We start from the raw sequence: 19,983 nt of genomic DNA, 5'->3' as shown, positions 1-19,983 counted from the left end.
AGAATAGGTCTCGTCTCATCTTATTAGAGATAAAAGAGTTTTTAAAATATAAAAATGTATATTCTTATGGGATGGACAAAAAAATAAAGAGTATATATATTCTTGTGAGACGGATGGAATATATTTTTACAATTTTTTTTACAATTGTCTCAATGATCAAATTTTTTGGAAAATTATGTACATGATGCAATAGTCGGAAAATAGTGTGTTTGTCAAAATGTCTGGCTGCTTAGATTGCGTATTCTAACTTTATTTTTTTAATCATCATTGTTCGTTGTTTTAATTTTGATGTAATTTGTGAGATTATTACAATAACGAACATGTTATTAAAATCAAAATAAATATATAAAATAATATTAAAGTTAATTAAATAAAATTAATGTTGATACAAGTATAGCTTAATATTTTTCTATGCATATAAATAATTAAATCTAATAAGTAAATAGTTTTACATCGTGAGTACATTATTTTTTATCATCAAAACATGTGAAATACTACTACTAGTACTCCTATTATTTAACTAACTTAATTTGATCAAATTAAATTGGTTGTATAGTTGAAATTATATTAATCCCTACCACTTTTAACAATTACTCTTTAGGTGGAATATAAATATCTGGCAAAAAAAAATTTTAAAAGTAAACATGAGATTAGGAATCCTAGAAAACAAGAAGCAAAATTTGAGATATGATGAATGATTGATGTGTTGCATATATATTCTAAATTTGACAAATAAAATAGTATTACCACATTTCATTTTTGTCACCTGAACATTAAGAAACTATGTTCAATAAATTAAATGAAAATAAAATAACGATTCCATATCATCTCAATAATTCAAATTTCCATGGAAAGTAAATTAGTTCAAATTTCACATAGGAAAATAAATTTGGTCCAACTTTGATAAATAGGAGTATACTAGTGGTCTACTTCCCAGCTAGTCTGAAAAGATTGTATGACGATTAGACCTGCCCAAGGTTTATCGAACCGACGATTAAAACCGAAACCGTAATCGTCGGTTAATCGAACCACGATTGTCGGTTACGGTTTCGAACCGAAACCGTGAAAATTTATCCGAACCGAAACCGTGTCGGAACCACCGGTTCCGGGCGGTTTCAAACAGGAACCGCGGAAAACCGTGAAATCAAGTCGGAACTACAAAAAATCGACGGTTTGGAACCGTAAAAAACCGTAAAAAAAAAACCGTCGAAAAACCGTCGGTCGGAACCGAAACCGAAACCGGCGGTTTTGGAACCGGAATCGTAACCGCGAAACACCCTCGCGGTCGGTTCCAGTTCAACAATTTCCAAAACCGGAACCGGCGGTTCCAAACCGTAACCGCCGGTTCCTGAACCGTGAGCACCTCTAATGACGATCCTATCAATGGGACCATTACAAATAATTGAAATCGATCTATGTGATTCTTCATTTACCACTGAATTAATTTTCTTTATGTCCAGAATGTGTGAACGTTACTTTAGCTTTTAGAGTCCATTTGATAGAATTCCATAGCCAAACTTGATATTTGAAATTCGAACTAAGCGTCTTATCATAAATATAAGCACCATCCAAACACACAGTTCACACACGTACACTCGCACAAGTTAAAAATTACAGTAATGTAGAAATATAAAATGGATATAAATAATTTTTTAAATATTCAATTAAAAATTATGTCAATTTTATGTTTTTTTAAGATACAAAACTAATAATTCTGAATTACAATACAATTTTGTACTCAATTACTTCAATTTACCAAAAACGATTTAAAATTAAATTGGAATACCATAACTTCAAATTCAATTTCATGAAATTTAATCCCAACATAATTTAAAATATGGTATCAAACGGGCCCTCTTAAAAATTTGAATTCGTGTATTATTGATTTTGCCGGAATGAATAAAATATAAATTGTAAAGTTGAGATTTTGCAATTTCCTTATTAAGGCAAAAGTTTAAATTAGTTGAAAAAACAAATAAAGAATGATGTTTCAAACATAATTATACACGTGAGTGTGTGTGATAACAAGTTGAACAAGTGTCGATAAATTATTTATTTAAAAGGGGGCCCTAACTTAAAATTTGTAACACATGTAGGTGCATTGTATTGTGGTGTATCCTTTTTCCTAAAATATCCACACACATTTTTGTGCTAGGTAAATTTTAAGATATAATCAAACGATTAAGCTAATGCACGTGTTTTTTTTGGTGTGTGTGGTCAGTGGTATGTTTAAGAAATAATCAAACAATAAAGTTAATGTAAACCGAATTGAATAAATAAATTACGCGTTACATAGTGCAGAATATATTCTACTCCTACTCCATAGACATTTTGACATGTAAATATTGTCTGTAATTATATAAGTAAATTGTTATAGTACATGCATATCATGGTACTGGACCTACTGGTCAAATCATTATTTAAATTTTTGTACCTAATATTCTAGCTTCAAGATGCTGTCTCTAAACCATCTAAACAATATTCCCTTTACTTCACTATCAATAAAATTAGCCCCTTATTCACTATCAATAAAACATACTAGTACTACTATTAGTAAAATATTAGAAAAAAAGAAAGAGATAATTGAAGGCTTAATAGTTATAGCAAGGATAAATAAGAGAGAAAGGAAAATATGAAAAAAAAAGATTAAAACGGTAGATCGTCATATTAAAAATTAAAATAATTTTAATAGACTAATCAAAATAGGAAAACATAGATTATTGGTTTTTTTTTTTTTATTAAGCAAAATGCTCAAGCCCAGATGGCGAGCCGGAAAAGCACATCGAAACTCAACAAAAGAGGGAGGCAACCATAACAGTACCAACCCCCTCAAATACCAGCAAACATATCAACACCAAAAATAATAAAAAACACCACCCAAAGCTCTCAACGGATGAACCCAAACAACTCATCCTAAAAAACAAACAACAACCAACGGAAACTACCCAGGAAACACAAAAAGAAAGCAAGAAAACAAGTCTAACACCAGAAGGTAGCCACAAGCAGAGGAAGACTAACAACACCTCAAGCAGCGCTCACCTTAACAGCCGAATCTCCTGCCGCCATGGAACCTGGCCACGTCCTTTCATCCAATTTTCAAGACAACAAAAAAGTCGCTTCTTCTCAACCTCCCAAATGGGGTTGAAATTTTGAAAGGCAACCTTATTGCGGATGGCCCATATAGACCATGAAATGACATAAAACATGATCGTCCAAATCCTCTTTTCATGATCTCTAAACGGGGCGCCAAGCCAGGAGAGAAGACATGCCTTTGGTTGATTAGGAAGACACATGGAGATGTTCCATCGCTCGCAGCATGAGTACCATAAGCTGCTGGATATCTTGCAACCAAAAAAGAGATGTTCAATAGATTTCGGTTCCTCTTTGCAAAGCACACATCGGTCATCATCAATCCCTTTAACTCCAATCGGTAGAGTATGACTTTAGTATTGAGTTTTCCATGGATGAGAAACCACATGTGGAGTTGTGCTCGTGGTGGTGCAGCATTTCTCCATGCAAGTATTCCCTGGTGTGGTGGAGAGCTAGCGATCTCCAGCTGCTTGTTGACCTGCAATGCAAAGTTAGATTATTGGTTAACGGATAGTAGTATGAAATATTACCAATATTGATTTTTGTCATATATAGTGAGTGCAAAAATCTCAAAGTTTCCTATTAATGAGCGTTAAAACAAACAACAAAGAAGCTGATATAAGTGAAAAACTAATCAATAAAACAAGCAACTTCGTCATATAACAATATCATACATGCATAAGTATCAATCTTGCACCACACAATAATTTCAAGAGTGAACTACAAAAATAGTCTATGGACTATGCGTTTATCTCGCCAATAAACCCTGGACTTTAAAAATATTCCTAGACAACCCTGGACTAAGCGTTTATCTCGAAAATGGTCATTTTTCACTGTTTCGTGACGAAAATACCCTTTTGGGGGGTTTTGGAGGGTTTGGGCAATTTGGTCTTTTTACATTTTAAATCTGATATTATTTCATTGTTTCTTTATTTCAATATTAGATTTAATTTTATAAAATTAAATTTTAAATTTCAATTTTTAAATATCAAATTTTTTTTAATTATTAAAATTACTATCAAATAACAAATTAATAGTTTTAATCAATATTTGATAGTGTCTAATATTTAATCAATAAGGTACGACGACGCCTTAGTTTTAATCAATATTTAATAGTTTTAATCATAAATAAATCATATAACACGATTTATTCTGAAATAAATATGCATCTAATGTATAGGAGAATTTGACTAAAAATATTATGAAATTGACTAAAAATTTGATACTACTATGATTTTTTGTTGAAATTTTCTAGTTAATTTTGATTGTTTTCAAATTAATAAACGAAAATTATATTAGTCTTACATTAGATGAATATTTATTTCGGAATAAATCGTGTTATATGATCTATTTATGATTAAAACTAAGGTGTCATCGTACCTTATTGATTAAATATTAGACACTATCAAATATTGATTAAAACTATTAATATGTTATTTAATAGTAATTTTAATTATAAAATTTTTATTGATATTTAAAAATTGAAATTTAAAATTTAATTTTATAAAATTAAATCTAATATTGAAATAAAGAAACAAAGTGAAGGATGACAAAAAGGAAGAAGAATGATAATTTTGAAATAATATCAGATTTAGTACATCTGTGAAGTAATATCAGATTTAAAATGTAAAAAGACCAAATTGTCCAAACCCCCCAAAACCCCTAAAAGGGTATTTTTGTCACGAAACAGTGAAAATGACCATTTTCGAGATAAACGCTTAGTCCAGGGTTGTCTGGAGATATTTTCAAAGTCCAGGGTTCATTGGCGAGATAAACGCATAATCCAGAGACTATTTTTGTAGTTCACTCTAAATTCAAATAACACCCAAATACTCAAATAGAGATTAAACTTGATTATAATAATAAAAATTCAAGTTTGAGTCTAAGTTTGTATATATATTTGGAAAAATTGCCGAAAAAATGGCAAAATCTGATCAAATTTTAGTTAATTCTGCAATTCAATTATAGATAATTTATTGGTTGTGAATGGATTTTTCTCATATATATTGAGTGCAACGATTTCACGTTCCCTATGGATGAGCTTGGAATTATAGTAAATTTTTATTAAAAAATTGATTATGAGAGCGTACCACAAGTGACAACCGTTCAGATAATATTGAAATGAACGCAACATCAGAATCAAATTAAAAGAACAATAAAGAAGCTAACAAGTAAAACAAACCAATGAAAAAAAACATACAACATCACCACACAACAATATCAAACACACATAAATATCGATCATGGAGCACATGACAACAAATCCAAATAACACCCACAAATTTGAATCAAAATTAAACTCTTTAATGACCGTAAGTCCGTAACATTAAAACGGTTTACAAACTTAATTACTAGGTTGATAATTGAGGCCACCCTTTCATTGTGGGGCCCTATATTAATGAATAACTTAGAGAAGAAAAACATTAATCTTAGAGATTTTGCATACGTCAAATAAAAACTATTTCCATCAATCTATCAACAAACATTACATAATTTAAGTACAAGGAATCAAGACTTCTACTTCCACTTCTATATAACTATTACTCTTTCCCCTATCAATAAAAAGCCAAAGCAAAATATGAACATCCCTCTTCTTCTTCTTCTTCTTGCAACAACAATTGCTCTTTCCTTTTATGCCACAAGTTCCATAATTCTTGTGAGTGTTTGCGGTCTGGCCTCGTATCTGGTGTGGGCGAATCCATGGCGAGCTCGGTGGAGGCTTCGAGCACAAGGCATAAACGGCCCGAAACCTTCCCTTTTGTATGGGAATTTGTGGGAGATGGAGAAAATCCAAGCCTCTGCTGCCTTGAAAAACACTGCAAAGCACCATGACTTTGTTGCTCACGATTACACTGCAACTCTCTTTCCCTACTTCGAAGAATGGAGAAAACAATACGGTACTCTCTCGAGTAAAAATTTAATGGTCCATACATATTGTTACGTTCCGTGCTTAGCTAATTACAGTTGCATAAATATTTTTATTTTCATTTTTTATCTATCTTTCTGCAATTGTTACTGGCTAGCAATATGTTTGGACTATTAAATTTCTACTACACAAGTATATGTCATTGATTGCATTAGTAGAGAAGGAGTTGTCATTTTCCATTAAAAGCTGCAGTTATGAATTTCTCATGGACATGGCAGTATATAGAAATAATAGCTAGCTAGTGAGTTGGCATTGCCGAACAAGTTATAAGTACTGTCTCATTCATTGAATCGTACTTTATATGCGAAAATAGAATCCACTAAGTACTCATAAAAAAAATATGAACTACAAATATTAGTAGAAATTAGATTTCTTTTTTATATAGTACTATAATTTTATAATGAAATAAATATGAGTTTAATTATTAATGAAATATAAAGCCTACTTTTATTTTTAGTAAATAAGTGGGATACGAGTTCTATTGCTAATGAATCAAAATGACAAAGTAAGATTTTTATGAGGAGACATATATAGGTTGGTCTTTTAACTGGGATTGAAAAGCTTCATTATATTCCCAAGTAGACCATTGTATTAATAATTGATGATCGTAATAATGTCGAAATTAATCTACAAATAGTTTGCAATATAATGATGACAATATTTTCTTTTGCTGGAATTAGAGTTTGTTTAAAGATGTAGAAAAAAAATGGAAAATAGAAAAAAAAAAAAAAAAAAAAGGACAGAAATTATGGAGGACAAGACTGATGTCTGTAACCAAAGTACCCACTTTTCATTTAATCTTATCCCATAGTATATTTCATTAATTGTTTTCTTCCTTCAAATGATGTTTTCTTTGCTTTATTGGAAATGTCATTTGCTCTTTGTCCATATCATAAATTAGCCATAATGTCCACAGTGCTAAAATAAATTAATTAAACATCCTACTAACACTTTTCACACAACATATCAAAAAATGATTTGAGTCGTTTTTTTGGACTTGAACTAGTACTAATTTATGCTCACATGCATGTTATAACAATTTTGATACACTATTATATCCAAATAGTAGTAAACTGTTTAGATGTTAAGACATTTTTTGAAAAAATGACAACATTGTGACATTTTTGTATACTTTTTCTTTTTCTGTGATTAATCTAATAGCATAACGACATCTTTTATTCGTAATAACATTTTTATTCGTAGCAATAATTACTTTAAACTCGGTAATTTATCATTGTTTAAAAAGTGGATAGGAAATATCTAGGTAGGAGCAGAGACGAAGCCAGAAATTTTTTATTGGGGGGTCCGAAGTTTAGGTATTTTTTTGTGTTGGAATCGTCGAAATTTTTTGTAGCATGAGCAATGGGAAATTGCAAAAGATATATAATAGATGAATAATAAGAGAAAATAAAAATTAGAAAAATGCATAATAGAAACTAGAAATCTATACGTCTGCTATCGTTAAAAAATAAGGTGCAAGTAATTAAGTACTCCTATAAGACTAAAATTCAGATATATGCAAATAAAATAGCAATGAGAGTAAAACTATTGGGCATAAAGGTATAAGAAAATAAAATAAGGCGGAAGGATTTGAACTTGGAAACTTAGAAATATAAGAAAATACTACAATAAAACAAATTCTTAGAAGTAAAAGTGTAAGAAACAAAAATTGATAAAAGAGTAAGAAAACAAAAAAAGAAAAAATTGATTTTTAGGCAAGGGGGAATCGAATATGGGATTTGGGAGCATAAAAATGTAAGAAAATTAAAGAAAGGATAAAAAAATAGGAATTGGAGGCCGCAGGAATCGAACTCGAATAAGGAGGACCACAAACCTATGCTGAAACCAACTGCGCTAGTCACAAATTATGCATTACTAATACCATATATATACTAATAACTTCATTAGCTGGGGGGCCCAGTGGCCCCCCAGGCCCCACAGGGCTTCGTCACTGGGTAGGAGCTTTGAAATTGGGCATGTTCAAAATCAAATCCATATATCATTCAAAGGGCCACCAACTTTTTATCCCACTTTGAAATTTTGGGTGGCTAGATCCAATGAACGATTTATAGATTCAAGTTTTATGCTTGTACAAGTTTTGCATACATGCACAATAAGAAGCTAAGATCAAACGATAAAGGATTGTAAGTGTGAGTTGGCGTAACAGTAGATCAGAGTCGTTAATGCCCAATAGACTATAAAGGTTTTGTGTTCGAATCTACCTTGACGCCCTTTAAAATAGTACTAGTAAAACTACACAGCGTTCAAGCTTAAATTCGAATTTATTTTTCTATACTATTTGTTATTCTTCATTTTAAAATAAATTTTGTTTAGAGAGTTGTGAAATGTCTTATTGGACTCGTCATCCTGTAACGTGAAATATCTAGCTTAGGAACCGTGCATTTTTAACATAACATAATTTCCATAATAGTTCTAAGCTGGTCAATACCATTTATATGCACAAAATTATATTGCAGACATTGACATGACTTGCCAGCACGATTCTGACCAAAATATTTAAGATTATGCTAAAAATAATTGATGGCATATTTTTCATGTGTTTCGTTTTCAAACTTGAGGTTTATCCATAGTGAAGGGATCTAGTATACAGTAGTAAAAGGATAAAATAGAAAAGTAAATTATATAGAGAATACGTAAAATGATATACTCTTTCCGTTCACAACTAATAGTCTTAGTACCAATCGATACAAGATTTAATACAAATTTGGTAAAATAAAAAGATATTAAAAAAATGGTTGATGCAGTGTTGGTAAAAAATAGAGCTCGTCACATTTATTGAAGATGACTAATTTTTGTTGACGGGTGCAGGTCCGACCTACACGTACTCGACCGGAAACAAGCAACATTTGTACATCAACCATCCCGAACTAGTGAAAGAAATGAATCAATCTATTTCCTCCGACTTTGGGAAGCCTTCTTACATCACAAAAAGGCTTGCACCCATTCTTGGCAATGGCATATTGCGCTCCAACGGCCACTTGTGGGCGCAACAGAGGAAGATTGTTGCGCCCGAATTCTTCATGGACAAGGTCAAGGTAAATACGATATAAATTTCAATTCTTTTTTTCACACCGATGTCAGATATTTGTTATATTTAGTTGTTTCATTTGTCAACACTTTTCCTCGAACGCTTATATTAGTTTGTTTCACTTGCCAACAAAAATGCAGGGAATGGTGGGATTGATGGTGGAATCGGCCGAATCGTTAACAAGCAAATGGGAAGCTTACGCGGCTTCCCAGCCGGGTAAAATGGCAGAGGTTAGAGCGGAGGAGGATTTGAGGAGTGTTTCTGCAGATGTGATCTCCAAAGCCTGTTTTGGGAGCTCTTATTTGAAAGGGAAAGACATCTTCTCCAAGCTTAGAACTCTTCAAAAGGCCATTTCCAACCAAAGTTTCCTTTTCGGTTCCCATGCTTTCCGGTATTTATAACGATATTGATGTTACGTACTTAAATGCAAGAAAACTCCACATCAGTTGTGTAAGACAACAGATGTGGGGTCTTTTGACCAAATTACTTTTTTTTTAAAAAGGCTATTCTTTTGAGATGAGTTCTTATATTTTGGTCTGTATCATATGCAGATTGCCACTAACGGCCCACAAGAGCAAAATCGATGTTTTGGAGAAAGAGATCGACGCGCTGATATGGGAGGTGGTGGAGGGCCACGACGGCGACAACAAGGATCTACTACAGCTCATCCTCGAAGGAGCCGCGAACAACGATGTCGACGAGGACTCCTCCAGGAGATTCATTGTCGATAACTGCAAAAACATCTACTTCGCCGGCCATGAGTCGACTGCCGTGGCTGCGTCGTGGTGCCTCATGCTGCTTGCCCTGCACCCTCAGTGGCAAGCCCAGATACGGGCCGAGACGGCCCAGGTGGGCCCCATCAACGCCGAATCCTTGCCCAAGTTAAAAACGGTGACGATGGTGGTCCAGGAGGTGCTGAGGCTGTACCCCCCGGCCGCGTTCGTGTCGAGGGAGGCCCTGCACGACGCGAGGATCGGCCACATTGTCGTGCCCCGGGGCGTGTGCCTGTGGACCCTGATCCCTACCCTGCACCGCGATGCGGACATATGGGGGCCCGACGCGAACGAGTTCAACCCGGAGCGGTTCGCGGGTGGGATCTCAAAAGCGTGCAAGATGCCGCAGGTGTACATTCCGTTCGGGTTAGGCCCGAGGCTGTGCCTCGGGCGAAATTTTGCGCTCGTGCAGCTCAAAATTGTGGTGGCTGTTATCGTCTCCAACTTCACGCTCGCGCTTTCGCCCAATTATAGACATTCCCCGGCCTATCGGATGATCGTCGAGCCGGGCCAAGGCGTGCATCTCCTCATCCAGAGATGCTCTGTTTCCCATAATCCTACTTAAATTAGTTGGTTTGTTGAATGAACTCTATTTGGATTGTGCATTTGTTTTTCAAGATTTTGACATGTGAGAATGTCCATTGTGTGTTATGTGATTGCAACTTAAATAATAGTTGAGTCACACACAACACAAGAATAGTGGACATTGGAATAAAATCTTATTGCATCTTTGGATCAATCTAAAGTTAGAATGGGAAAAATGACAACTATTCTTGGAAAGATATGTGTACTAATAAGATAGCTTAGCCATGCTTTGTTATGTGACTGAAATTAACTTTTTTTCCCGATACATAAAAAGGCTCTAATTTTATAACCATCACAGTGAGAAATAGTCAGTAAACACAACAATGTGAATGAAATTCTTGAATGGGTGAAAAACAAACTATGTCAATCTTAGGCTTCCCAACCTCGGAGGAGCATGGCACGGGCAACACGATTGACCCCGAGTGTGAACGCGCCCATCCGAAGGTTACAATTGTGCGTTCGGCTCATGTTCTTTATCTCTCGGAAGGCTCAGGTCATGTATCTGCTCAACTCTTGGTTCACCTTCTCCTCGTCCCACATGAATCCTTGAATGTTCTGCCACACAAATGGAGCTGATTACTTCACTATTGATGGAGACGTCATGGAGTGCAATCCATTCCACATCGAAGAACAAATAAAGTTGCAAATAATATATAAATACTGTCCCAACTCTATTAGTATGTCTTTTGGGGAAGTGCCTTTAAACAAAAGCTCGATGTTTGATCTAAAACGGACAATATCATACATAATGTTACCTGAACCCACTCGAAATAACTAACTGTCACACCTCCTGCATTTGCATATATGTCTGGAAGAATTATAACTCCTTTTTTGGACAAGATCTGCAAAAGTAGAAAGCATAATTTTAAGACAAATATTGCATTTTCATATATAGTAGTATTAGTATAGTTTAATAGAGGTGGCTACATCATCAGCTTCTGTGATGTATTGCGCCTTGACATCTCCGGCGTTTTCCTTTCAACCAATAGGAAATTTTGAAGTTGATATATTTACAATTCGCGTGTGAATATCTCAATATATTACCTATTGAGGACTCCTCCGAGAGCGCATGGGATAAGCACGTCACACCGGATGGAAAGTAGCTCGTCAGACGCCATCGTCTCTGCGCCACCAAAACCATCGAGACAGCCGGTGGCATCTTTGTGCCGAAGCAATGCCGGGATGTCGATCCCCTTAGGGTTCTGGATAGCCCCGGTTATGTCGTTCACTGCGACCACTTTCCCGCCTATTGTTGGTCTTGTGGAATTACAAGAGATAACCGAGCATAATACAATCCAAAGAAGGAATACAGAAATGAACTGAAACGAACATTACAAACGGAAATCGAAACTATAAACCGTAGAACAGGAAATAGCCGAGTCGAGGAGACCTCTTTCCGCAAGATGAGATACGTCCCGGTAGTGCTATTCGGATTGGCGTTTCGTCCCCAAAGATAAAACGGCTGCGTCTCTGGTGAAGTAACACCGCTATCAACAGAGCTCCGGCGAACTGGATGGAGGAGAGGACAGAGCTTCGACAGAAAAATAATGCAGAGGGAGAAGAGAGTGTATGATGCAGATTGTGGATTCTAGTTTCTGTATTTAGAAAGCTAGAATGACTAGCCTATTTATAGGCTCAGTCCACTGCAGGGGTCAACACAGCCTTGATGGCTGTCATCAATGCTAGACTCTAGATTTGATCATGACGTGGACTGTCACGTGTCAGCCACGTTGGCTTACCGCGAACAGCCCAAAGACCAATTGCCAAGTCCAAGGGCACCGGCGCGGACGTGGGCGCGGGCTCGAGGCACGCGGCTCGCGGCGCACGCGTGTGGGCTCTTACAGCCCATCTTAGTCCACTATTATTATTACATGTAATAATCTTTCCTATTAAATACTCCCTCCGTTCCATAGTAATGGAGGCGTTTCTTTTCGGTACGGAGATTAAGAAAAATTATGTTAGATAAGTTAAATAAAGAGAGAATAAAGTGGAAAATGAAAAAGGTAGAGAGATTAAGAGAGAAAAAAATAAGAGAGAGTACAGTAGGTGTGGAAAAATGTGTTGACTTTTACTAAAAAGGGAAATGACTCTATTATTATGGAACGTACTAAAATGACAAAATGACTCTATTACTATGGAACGGAGGGAATACTAGTTTAATAAGGTTGTAACTTCCAATGTGGGATAATTAACTCTCTTAATTATTCCCTAAGCTTCTCTCATAGCTCATTAAGTTTGCAATTTTGTACAACTTTAATCCATTATTTCTCGCTCACCGAGAATCGGTTTTGAGAAAATGAATATACCACGGTCATCTACTCCGAACGTAGATCGACGCTATATCATTTAATTTCACAAAATTAAATGTCTCGTGGAAATTATAATTTGGTCAAAGTCCATTGACCGACATAGATTCCAACACCTATTTCGTGAATCAGCCTCGCAGCCCACGATCCAACGTTTCCGAACCCCTAGTGAACAAAATTGCAGTGAGGTTTTACTCAAAACCAACTGATTATATGAGAAAGTTACTCACTAAATACTTAAGTTGATCTATTTTTACTTTACATTTTTTGTGGGACAATTCATATGTGAATATCTTAACAAAGAGAATTTTCTGTCGGTTTGACATGAATGGTGAATGTTAAGCCCTCGATCGATTTTCCATGCTCGGCAAGTAATGCTTCGGTGGCGTACACGACGCCACGGCCCGTTGTAGCCTCCCGACCAAGTGATCCACCAAGGTCCTAAAAAATGTAACAAAATGTTTAGACAATTTCAAATTTTATATGTAATCACATAACTATTGCCTTACCCACTGGCTTTCCTGTGACAACTGCCGGAGAGTAACCATGAAACTTGGAATACTCATCCAAAATCCAAGCCATTGTCTACACACAAAGTATTAACCAAATTGATTAATAAACAAGGAATAATTTAATACTCCCTATGATAAAAAAAATACTGTCCCAAAAAATGTCACGCTTTTATTTTTGAAAAAAAATTAAACCATCAGTAATACATTTTAGTTATTCCTTAGTACTCCACCTTAAAAAATTAACTCAATTACTCCCTCCGTCCGCGATTAGGAGTCCCGGTCATTTTTGCACACCTATTTTATAGAAATAATAAAAAATAGTTAAAGTGGAGAAATGGTAAAATAAAAAAGAGAATAATTTTGAGAAGACCCTTGTCAAAATTATTATCTCTCTTACTTTGCCATTTGTCCACTTTAACTATTTTTTATTATTTTTATAAAACGGGTGCGCAAAAGTGACCGGGACTCCTAATCGCGGACGGAGGGAGTACATTTTTCTTTATTCGTTACTATATTCGGCTATATTTTCTCTCTTTACTTAACAAGCTATGAGCTGACTTGAACACTAGTGCCCATATCCGGAGCAGGAATGTCAGTGTTGTCTCCGATGAGATCATGGATTTTGTGAGTGAATACCGTTAGACGCTCCAACTCGCTCGTGGTGAGGTCTTTGGGCTTGCACCCGATCCCACCCTTTGCTCCGTCATAGGGAAGATCAGCAACCGCCGTCTTCCAAGTCATTAATTGAGCAAGTGCGTTCACCTCATCAAGGTCTATATATATAGGATTGTGATCAATTGAGATTTTTTATGCTAATTGAGAAATGAGATGCAATATCAGCCACTCATTTTTATTAAATGAGTGGTCCAGATTTTTCCACATGGAAAATATCTTTAGATTAATTAATTATGAAAGGGTAGAATTGTAATATCATGGTACATTCTATTCAATAAATATTTTTTTAATTTTTAATTTTAATTTTTTTAATTTTTTAAATTTTTTTTAATTTTTTTAATTTTTTTTAAATTTTTTTAAATTTTTTTAAATTTTTTTTATTTTTCAACTACATGTACAATTCATGTCAACTACACACATATAATGTCAACTATGTGTACAATCCATGTCAAGCACACACACAATTCATGTCAACTACACACATATAATGTCAACTATGTGTGCAATCCATGTCAATTACATATACAATTCATGTTAACTACACAATATAATGTCAACTACATGTACAATTCATGTCAAATAGTATTTATTGAATAAAGTTGTTGACATTTGATGTGTAGTTGACATGAATTGTACATGTAGTTGACAAAAAAAATGAATTTTTTTTTATAAAAATTTAAAAAAAAATTAAAAAAATTAAAAAAAATAATAAAATTACAATTATGCCCACGTGTTGACATAAACTACATGTTGTTGACATTTCACAAATATTCTGGATGAATGGCTGAGATTGCATCTCAATTCTCAATTAGGTTCATAAATCTCAACCTAACAAGACCATATATATATATATATATATATATATAAGTGCACGCAGAAAAAAATATCAATAAAAGCTCTACTATGATAAAATTGTCACATACTAGTAAAATTAAAATTTAAAAACCCAAATTTTATGACTCATGAGGCTTAATAAGGGCTAAAGACAATTTCCGATAATTTCGACAAATAACCTCGGGATGGAAGCGGATGCCGCCTTTCATGGGGCCGCGTGCATTGTCGTGTTGTACTCAGAAGCCGATGTAGGAGACCAACGTCCTTCGGAATTGTGCACTCCACCTAATAAGATTGGATCATCACACTCTCATCAAAACTCCTTATCATTTCAATAAAGACAAACATAGTAAGATTTTAAGAAACCTTGATTTCTCTAAAGGGGATCAAGAGGCTGTTCTCGATATTGGAGTCGAGGCCGAGGATGCGAGCCGCCTGTCGGAAATTGCGGTTTGTGGCGGCGAGAGCATTCATTTTCTCCAATCTTTGGCTTGAAGTGATTATGATTATGATAAGTTATAGAAGTGGTATATATAGCAGGGGGAAGGGAATGGTTTGTTGCTATATACATGCAAGAGTACTAGGACATCCCCAAATTCAGGGAATGACTCCATCGTCCCATAAAAATATGAGCAATTTGTATGACATGAGAACTAAGACAAAATTGGTAAAGTAGAGATGAGGAGAATGATATGGTAAAGTAAGAGAGAGGAGGAAAATGGTAGTTAAAATAGTATTAGTGGATAATGGGACATACATTATTAAATTGATAAAAATTTTCATAAATGGAATGCATATATTTTTGTGGGACGGACGAAAATGGAAAGTGCTTTTGATAGGACGGAGAGAGTATTTGGAAAAGGATAAAAACCAACAGCCGTTTTGACTGGGTTTGGTTTTGTTTTAAAATAAAAAGACAAGGAAAGGAAGAATCCGACGGAAATACGCGAGAGAGTGTTTTTTATGCGGTCCAAATCCTTTTATAGCCCATTAATTTTGCTCCCGAGCTATTTATAGCAATAATTAGTTGTACTAGTAATAATTAAAATAGGAGTACTATAAAAATACTAGTCTCTCCATCCATAAATTTTTTTTGTTAATGTTAAAAATGGAGAATCCAATTGACAGAGAAAAACTTCATTGAAGGTGGAAGAAGAAATGATAATGAAAATTGAAGAAACTGTAGATTTATGAGAGAGCGAAGAGGAAAAAAGGGAAATTTCTTTATTGACTACATTTTGGAAAGTGTTGACTACAATTTACAATAATATGTCTGGTGGATTAATGCTAAACTTACTAATTAAAAGCTACTAATTACTACTACATTTTAATTTTCTATTTCAACAATCTACGAAAATTCATGTTCTTGCATTAATGAATTGCATCGCGTAGGAAACGTGTAGAGAATGGAGAGTGCGCAGGAGAGCTGTTAGCAGTTTTGTGAAACCATTGAAGTTTGTTACTAAAACCATTGAAGTTTGTCCGGCCGCAGATTTACTTCAACCGACCAGCCGTCATTGTTTTAGATATGAGTCTCTTCTTCCTAAAGTTACTAATAAATCTTAAACTTGTTTTGTCTGCTTTATTTTTAATTTAATTTACGCGGCGACATAAAGTTTCTTTTTGTCTTCTTCTTCTAGTCTTTCAGCAGATTCTTGAATATCAAAAGGGAGATTCATCTGCTTCGACTCGATGCAAAAGTCGTTCGAGAAAGATTGAGTATTTAGTGTAATTAAATTACTATCCAACGATGAATCTTTAAACACTTTTTGTCTTTTCCTACATGGAGTGATGAATTTATATTCCATTTATGGAAGGTATTAAGTGAATCAAGATTATTCTCACCATTGTTTTAAAAATCAGATTTATAAGTGAACCAATAAAGGTATTGATTCACAATTCAACTAGCAGGACCTATTAGATTATTAGTCGAACATGAATACTGTAACAAATATAGTATTACCCTCCTCGTTTCCTAAAAATAGGGTCTTTTGGGACGGTGTATGCTTTAATGCGAAATTGATAAAATATATGAAAAAAATAAATTGAATTAGTGTTAGTGGATAGGAGAATCCACCATATTAGTAGTATATGTATGGTGAAAAAGTTTCAAAATATAAAAAATGGACTAATTTTTTGGAATATACTAAAATGACATAAGAAAGTTATTTTTTGTGATGGAGCGAGCATATTAAAAAGATCAAATTTAATAAATGATAAGATATACTAGTAATTAATAATATGTCAAAGGAAATATTAGACTTATATAAAAATATTAATTAGTCTCTGATAAAATATAACTAAAATTTTAGTAGGTGCTAAATATAATTATTTAATTTAAATTGAATAGATAACAAATTTAGTAGATTATATATAAAATATTTAATAAATAATTATTTATTTATAAATATGAATTAATCAGTTAGTTGATTTTTTATAAGAATAATTAATTTAAGTTTTTGAACCTACACTTGAACCGCCAATATTAAGTTTTTGACTTCATCACTAGATTATTCCTATCTAGACGGACGTGCATGATTCATGGAAATTAATGTTAAATTGTAGCAGCACATTATACATGAGATTGGATTTGAGTTTGGATATGTCACAAACACATATTAGAGAAACATATACTACAAATACATGAAGTACTTCAATCCGTCACCTTTCCTCATACATGCAAACAGTCTTCATACAAAGCATCACCCAATCTCACTATATAAACCACCTTCTTCTTCCTCAATCTTCATCACCACTTCATTGCTTTCTCCTCTTTTTCATTTCATTGATCGATCATCATGGCCGAGAAGGATGGCAGTTGTAGCTCATTTTCCATGGGGAAATCCGCACAAGAAAGGGGACTTCCCTATGTCCCCAAATGCTACGAGGCGCAGCCTTTCGATGCCTCGAAAATCGATGCCGACATTTTCGATGTTCCGACGATCGACATGGCGGGTATCGAAGATCCTGAGCGGAGATCAATCGTCGTCGAGCAAATTGCGAATGCTTGTCGTCGTCATGGTTTCTTTCAGGTAAGCCTACTGTCCTGTTAAAAATGTGAAGTAAAAAGAGATCAACTTAAATAGCTAATGAGAATATTCTATTTTCAAATGTCTACCAATAAATGTCACATTGCAATTTTACTATTTATAGTAAATAAACTTCATATTCCAATGATATTTTATTATAAAATTAATATAAAAATTGCATTCACATTACACTAACCTTTTTCCACGTATTTCTTTTCATTTCTTAAAATATGGTTGTCAAATTAAAATACCTAATTGGACATCATATATTAGTGTTTAGTCAGTCTCGTATCACGTATGCTTCAATGACTAAGACTATACTTAACGTACGTGACAGATTGTGAATCACGGGATAGTAGAAGCAACGATAAAAGGGGCTTTGTCGGTGGCCTCGGGTTTCCTCAACCTAACGACCGAAGAAAAGGCGAAATACATGTCCAACGACGTCCACAAGGCGGTGAGGTATGGCACGAGCATCAAAGATGGAGTCGATAAGGTCCAGTTTTGGAGGATATTTCTCAAGCACTATTCCCACCCTCTCAACAACTGGATTCACATGTGGCCAGATACCCCTCTAGATTATAAGTAAGCAATTTACATAATTATTTTTAATTAACAAAGATCTTCTTTTCATTTCATACTAATCTTTTAAGTTGAAGCAGCTTGTTCATGGTGGTTTGTCATTTCATAGTAACGGTGCATGTCTATATATATATATATATCTTTGTATGTATTGAATTCGAGTACTCATTCATATATGTGGCAGAGTTTGCGTTATTTTTGGGAGACAATGACGCATTTATTGATTTGATTTTTATAATTTTCATTTTCTTGAAATGTTGGAATTAATTTGAGCCATTCATTATATATACGTGAACCCTAGACCTCTCTATTAATTAGCACCGGCATGCATTATCTAATGAAGTTAGTATTTTTTGGATGTTTCTCATTTTATAATAAATTAACAAATTAATTTATTTATTATATATGTGTTCATAACAGAGAAAAAATGGGAAAATACGTATCGGAGCTTGAAATGGTTGCGCTGAAGACCGCGGGGCTAATAACCGACTCCGTGGGGTTGGGGCCGACCTACTTGACCAAAGAAATCGACAATGGAATGCAAGTAGTGGCGGTCAATGGCTATCCTCCGTGCCCGGAGCCGGAGGTAATGTTAAAAAATATATTGAAATGCAAAAAATTAAAAGTAAAATTTTACTATTTTATGGTTATAACAAAAGTAAACAGGGGTGGACGCTGAAAAAATATTATAGAGATTATCATTCTGCCCTTCTTAAATATTCTCTTCATTCCAACAGCTAGCCCTGGGCCTCCCGGCCCACTCGGACTACTGTTGCCTGACGCTTCTCCTCCAGGACTCCCCGGGCCTACAAATCCTCGACTCCCACACCAACACCTGGATGTTGGTGCCGGTCGTCGAGGGGGCCCTCCAGGTCCTGGTAGGGGACCAGGTGGAGGTCCTCACCAACGGACGCTACAAGAGCGTGGTGCACCGCGTGGTCCTGAGCTCCAACCAGCCACGGATCTCCATCGCCGGCCTCCACAGCCTCGGGATGGACGTCCAGGTCCAGCCGCCCCCGGAGATGGCTGACGCCCACCGCCCCGGCCGGTATAGGCAGAGCAGCTTCCATGACTTTCTCGATTTCATATCCAAGAATGATCTTGGACAGGGGAGGAGTTTCCTCGACACGCTCAAGATTGACCAACCGAATTGATCCGTCATCCAAGTGGTGAAATCGCATTGGTTTTCTTTGACGGTTCTTTTCTAGTAATAGCTCGAAGATTATATTAATCGATACCATTATTAGTAGCAATTTTCTAAATTTCACTCTGTTTAATTTGCTTTTATAATTTATTAGCTTTTGGTATAGTGTGATTTGTAATTCTTGCATAATGTGAGAGTAATGATATATGATGGCTTGATTTGCTTTAGCTTTTTCAGCTGCTGGTTTCTGTTCAATTTCTATATATTTGATCAATTTACATTCTCGTAGGAACATAAACTTAATTATCGTAAAACATTTTGCATTTTTGTGAAAGCCTAGTTTAGTAGTCCACTTCTTCCAACGATGTTTAAATTATTAAAATTTTGAACTGTTTTCTAATTTTCCCTCTTACTTTTTTTAGAAGAGCTGGAATTACAAAAAAAATAAAAAATAAACTTCATAATTTGGGAAGCTCTA

The 19,983-nt window shown here is 34.9% G+C and overlaps 2 protein-coding genes and 1 pseudogene across 2 annotated transcripts; 2 read left to right on the top strand and 1 right to left on the bottom strand.

The window, feature by feature from the left end:
• The first annotated feature begins 5,597 nt into the window (after positions 1 to 5,597).
• Positions 5,598 to 10,577, top strand: LOC125212818 (cytochrome P450 714A1-like). The gene is made up of 4 exons (XM_048113081.2): positions 5,598 to 5,987; positions 8,846 to 9,072; positions 9,206 to 9,456; positions 9,617 to 10,577. Exons 1-4 carry the CDS (start codon positions 5,669 to 5,671, stop codon positions 10,401 to 10,403), a joined length of 1,584 nt encoding a protein of 527 aa, XP_047969038.1. The 5' UTR covers positions 5,598 to 5,668; the 3' UTR covers positions 10,404 to 10,577.
• A 149-nt stretch (positions 10,578 to 10,726) lies between these two features.
• On the bottom strand, positions 10,727 to 15,224 carry LOC125208925 (glutamate dehydrogenase A-like; annotated as a pseudogene).
• A 2,299-nt stretch (positions 15,225 to 17,523) lies between these two features.
• On the top strand, positions 17,524 to 19,713 carry LOC125216409 (2-oxoglutarate-dependent dioxygenase 21, chloroplastic-like). Its single transcript, XM_048118110.2, has 4 exons — positions 17,524 to 17,782; positions 18,117 to 18,364; positions 18,782 to 18,947; positions 19,099 to 19,713. Exons 1-4 carry the CDS (start codon positions 17,549 to 17,551, stop codon positions 19,513 to 19,515), a joined length of 1,065 nt encoding a protein of 354 aa, XP_047974067.2. The 5' UTR covers positions 17,524 to 17,548; the 3' UTR covers positions 19,516 to 19,713.
• Positions 19,714 to 19,983: the final 270 nt, after the last annotated feature.

This window comes from Salvia hispanica, chromosome 3 (genome assembly GCF_029641045.1).
Source record: "Salvia hispanica isolate PSC_SH4W2 chromosome 3, Shi_PSC_v1, whole genome shotgun sequence".
NCBI classification, from domain to species: Eukaryota; Viridiplantae; Streptophyta; class Magnoliopsida; order Lamiales; family Lamiaceae; genus Salvia; species Salvia hispanica.
The sequence above is the reverse complement of the archived record's forward strand: the minus strand, read 5'-3'. Positions and strand labels throughout refer to the sequence as shown.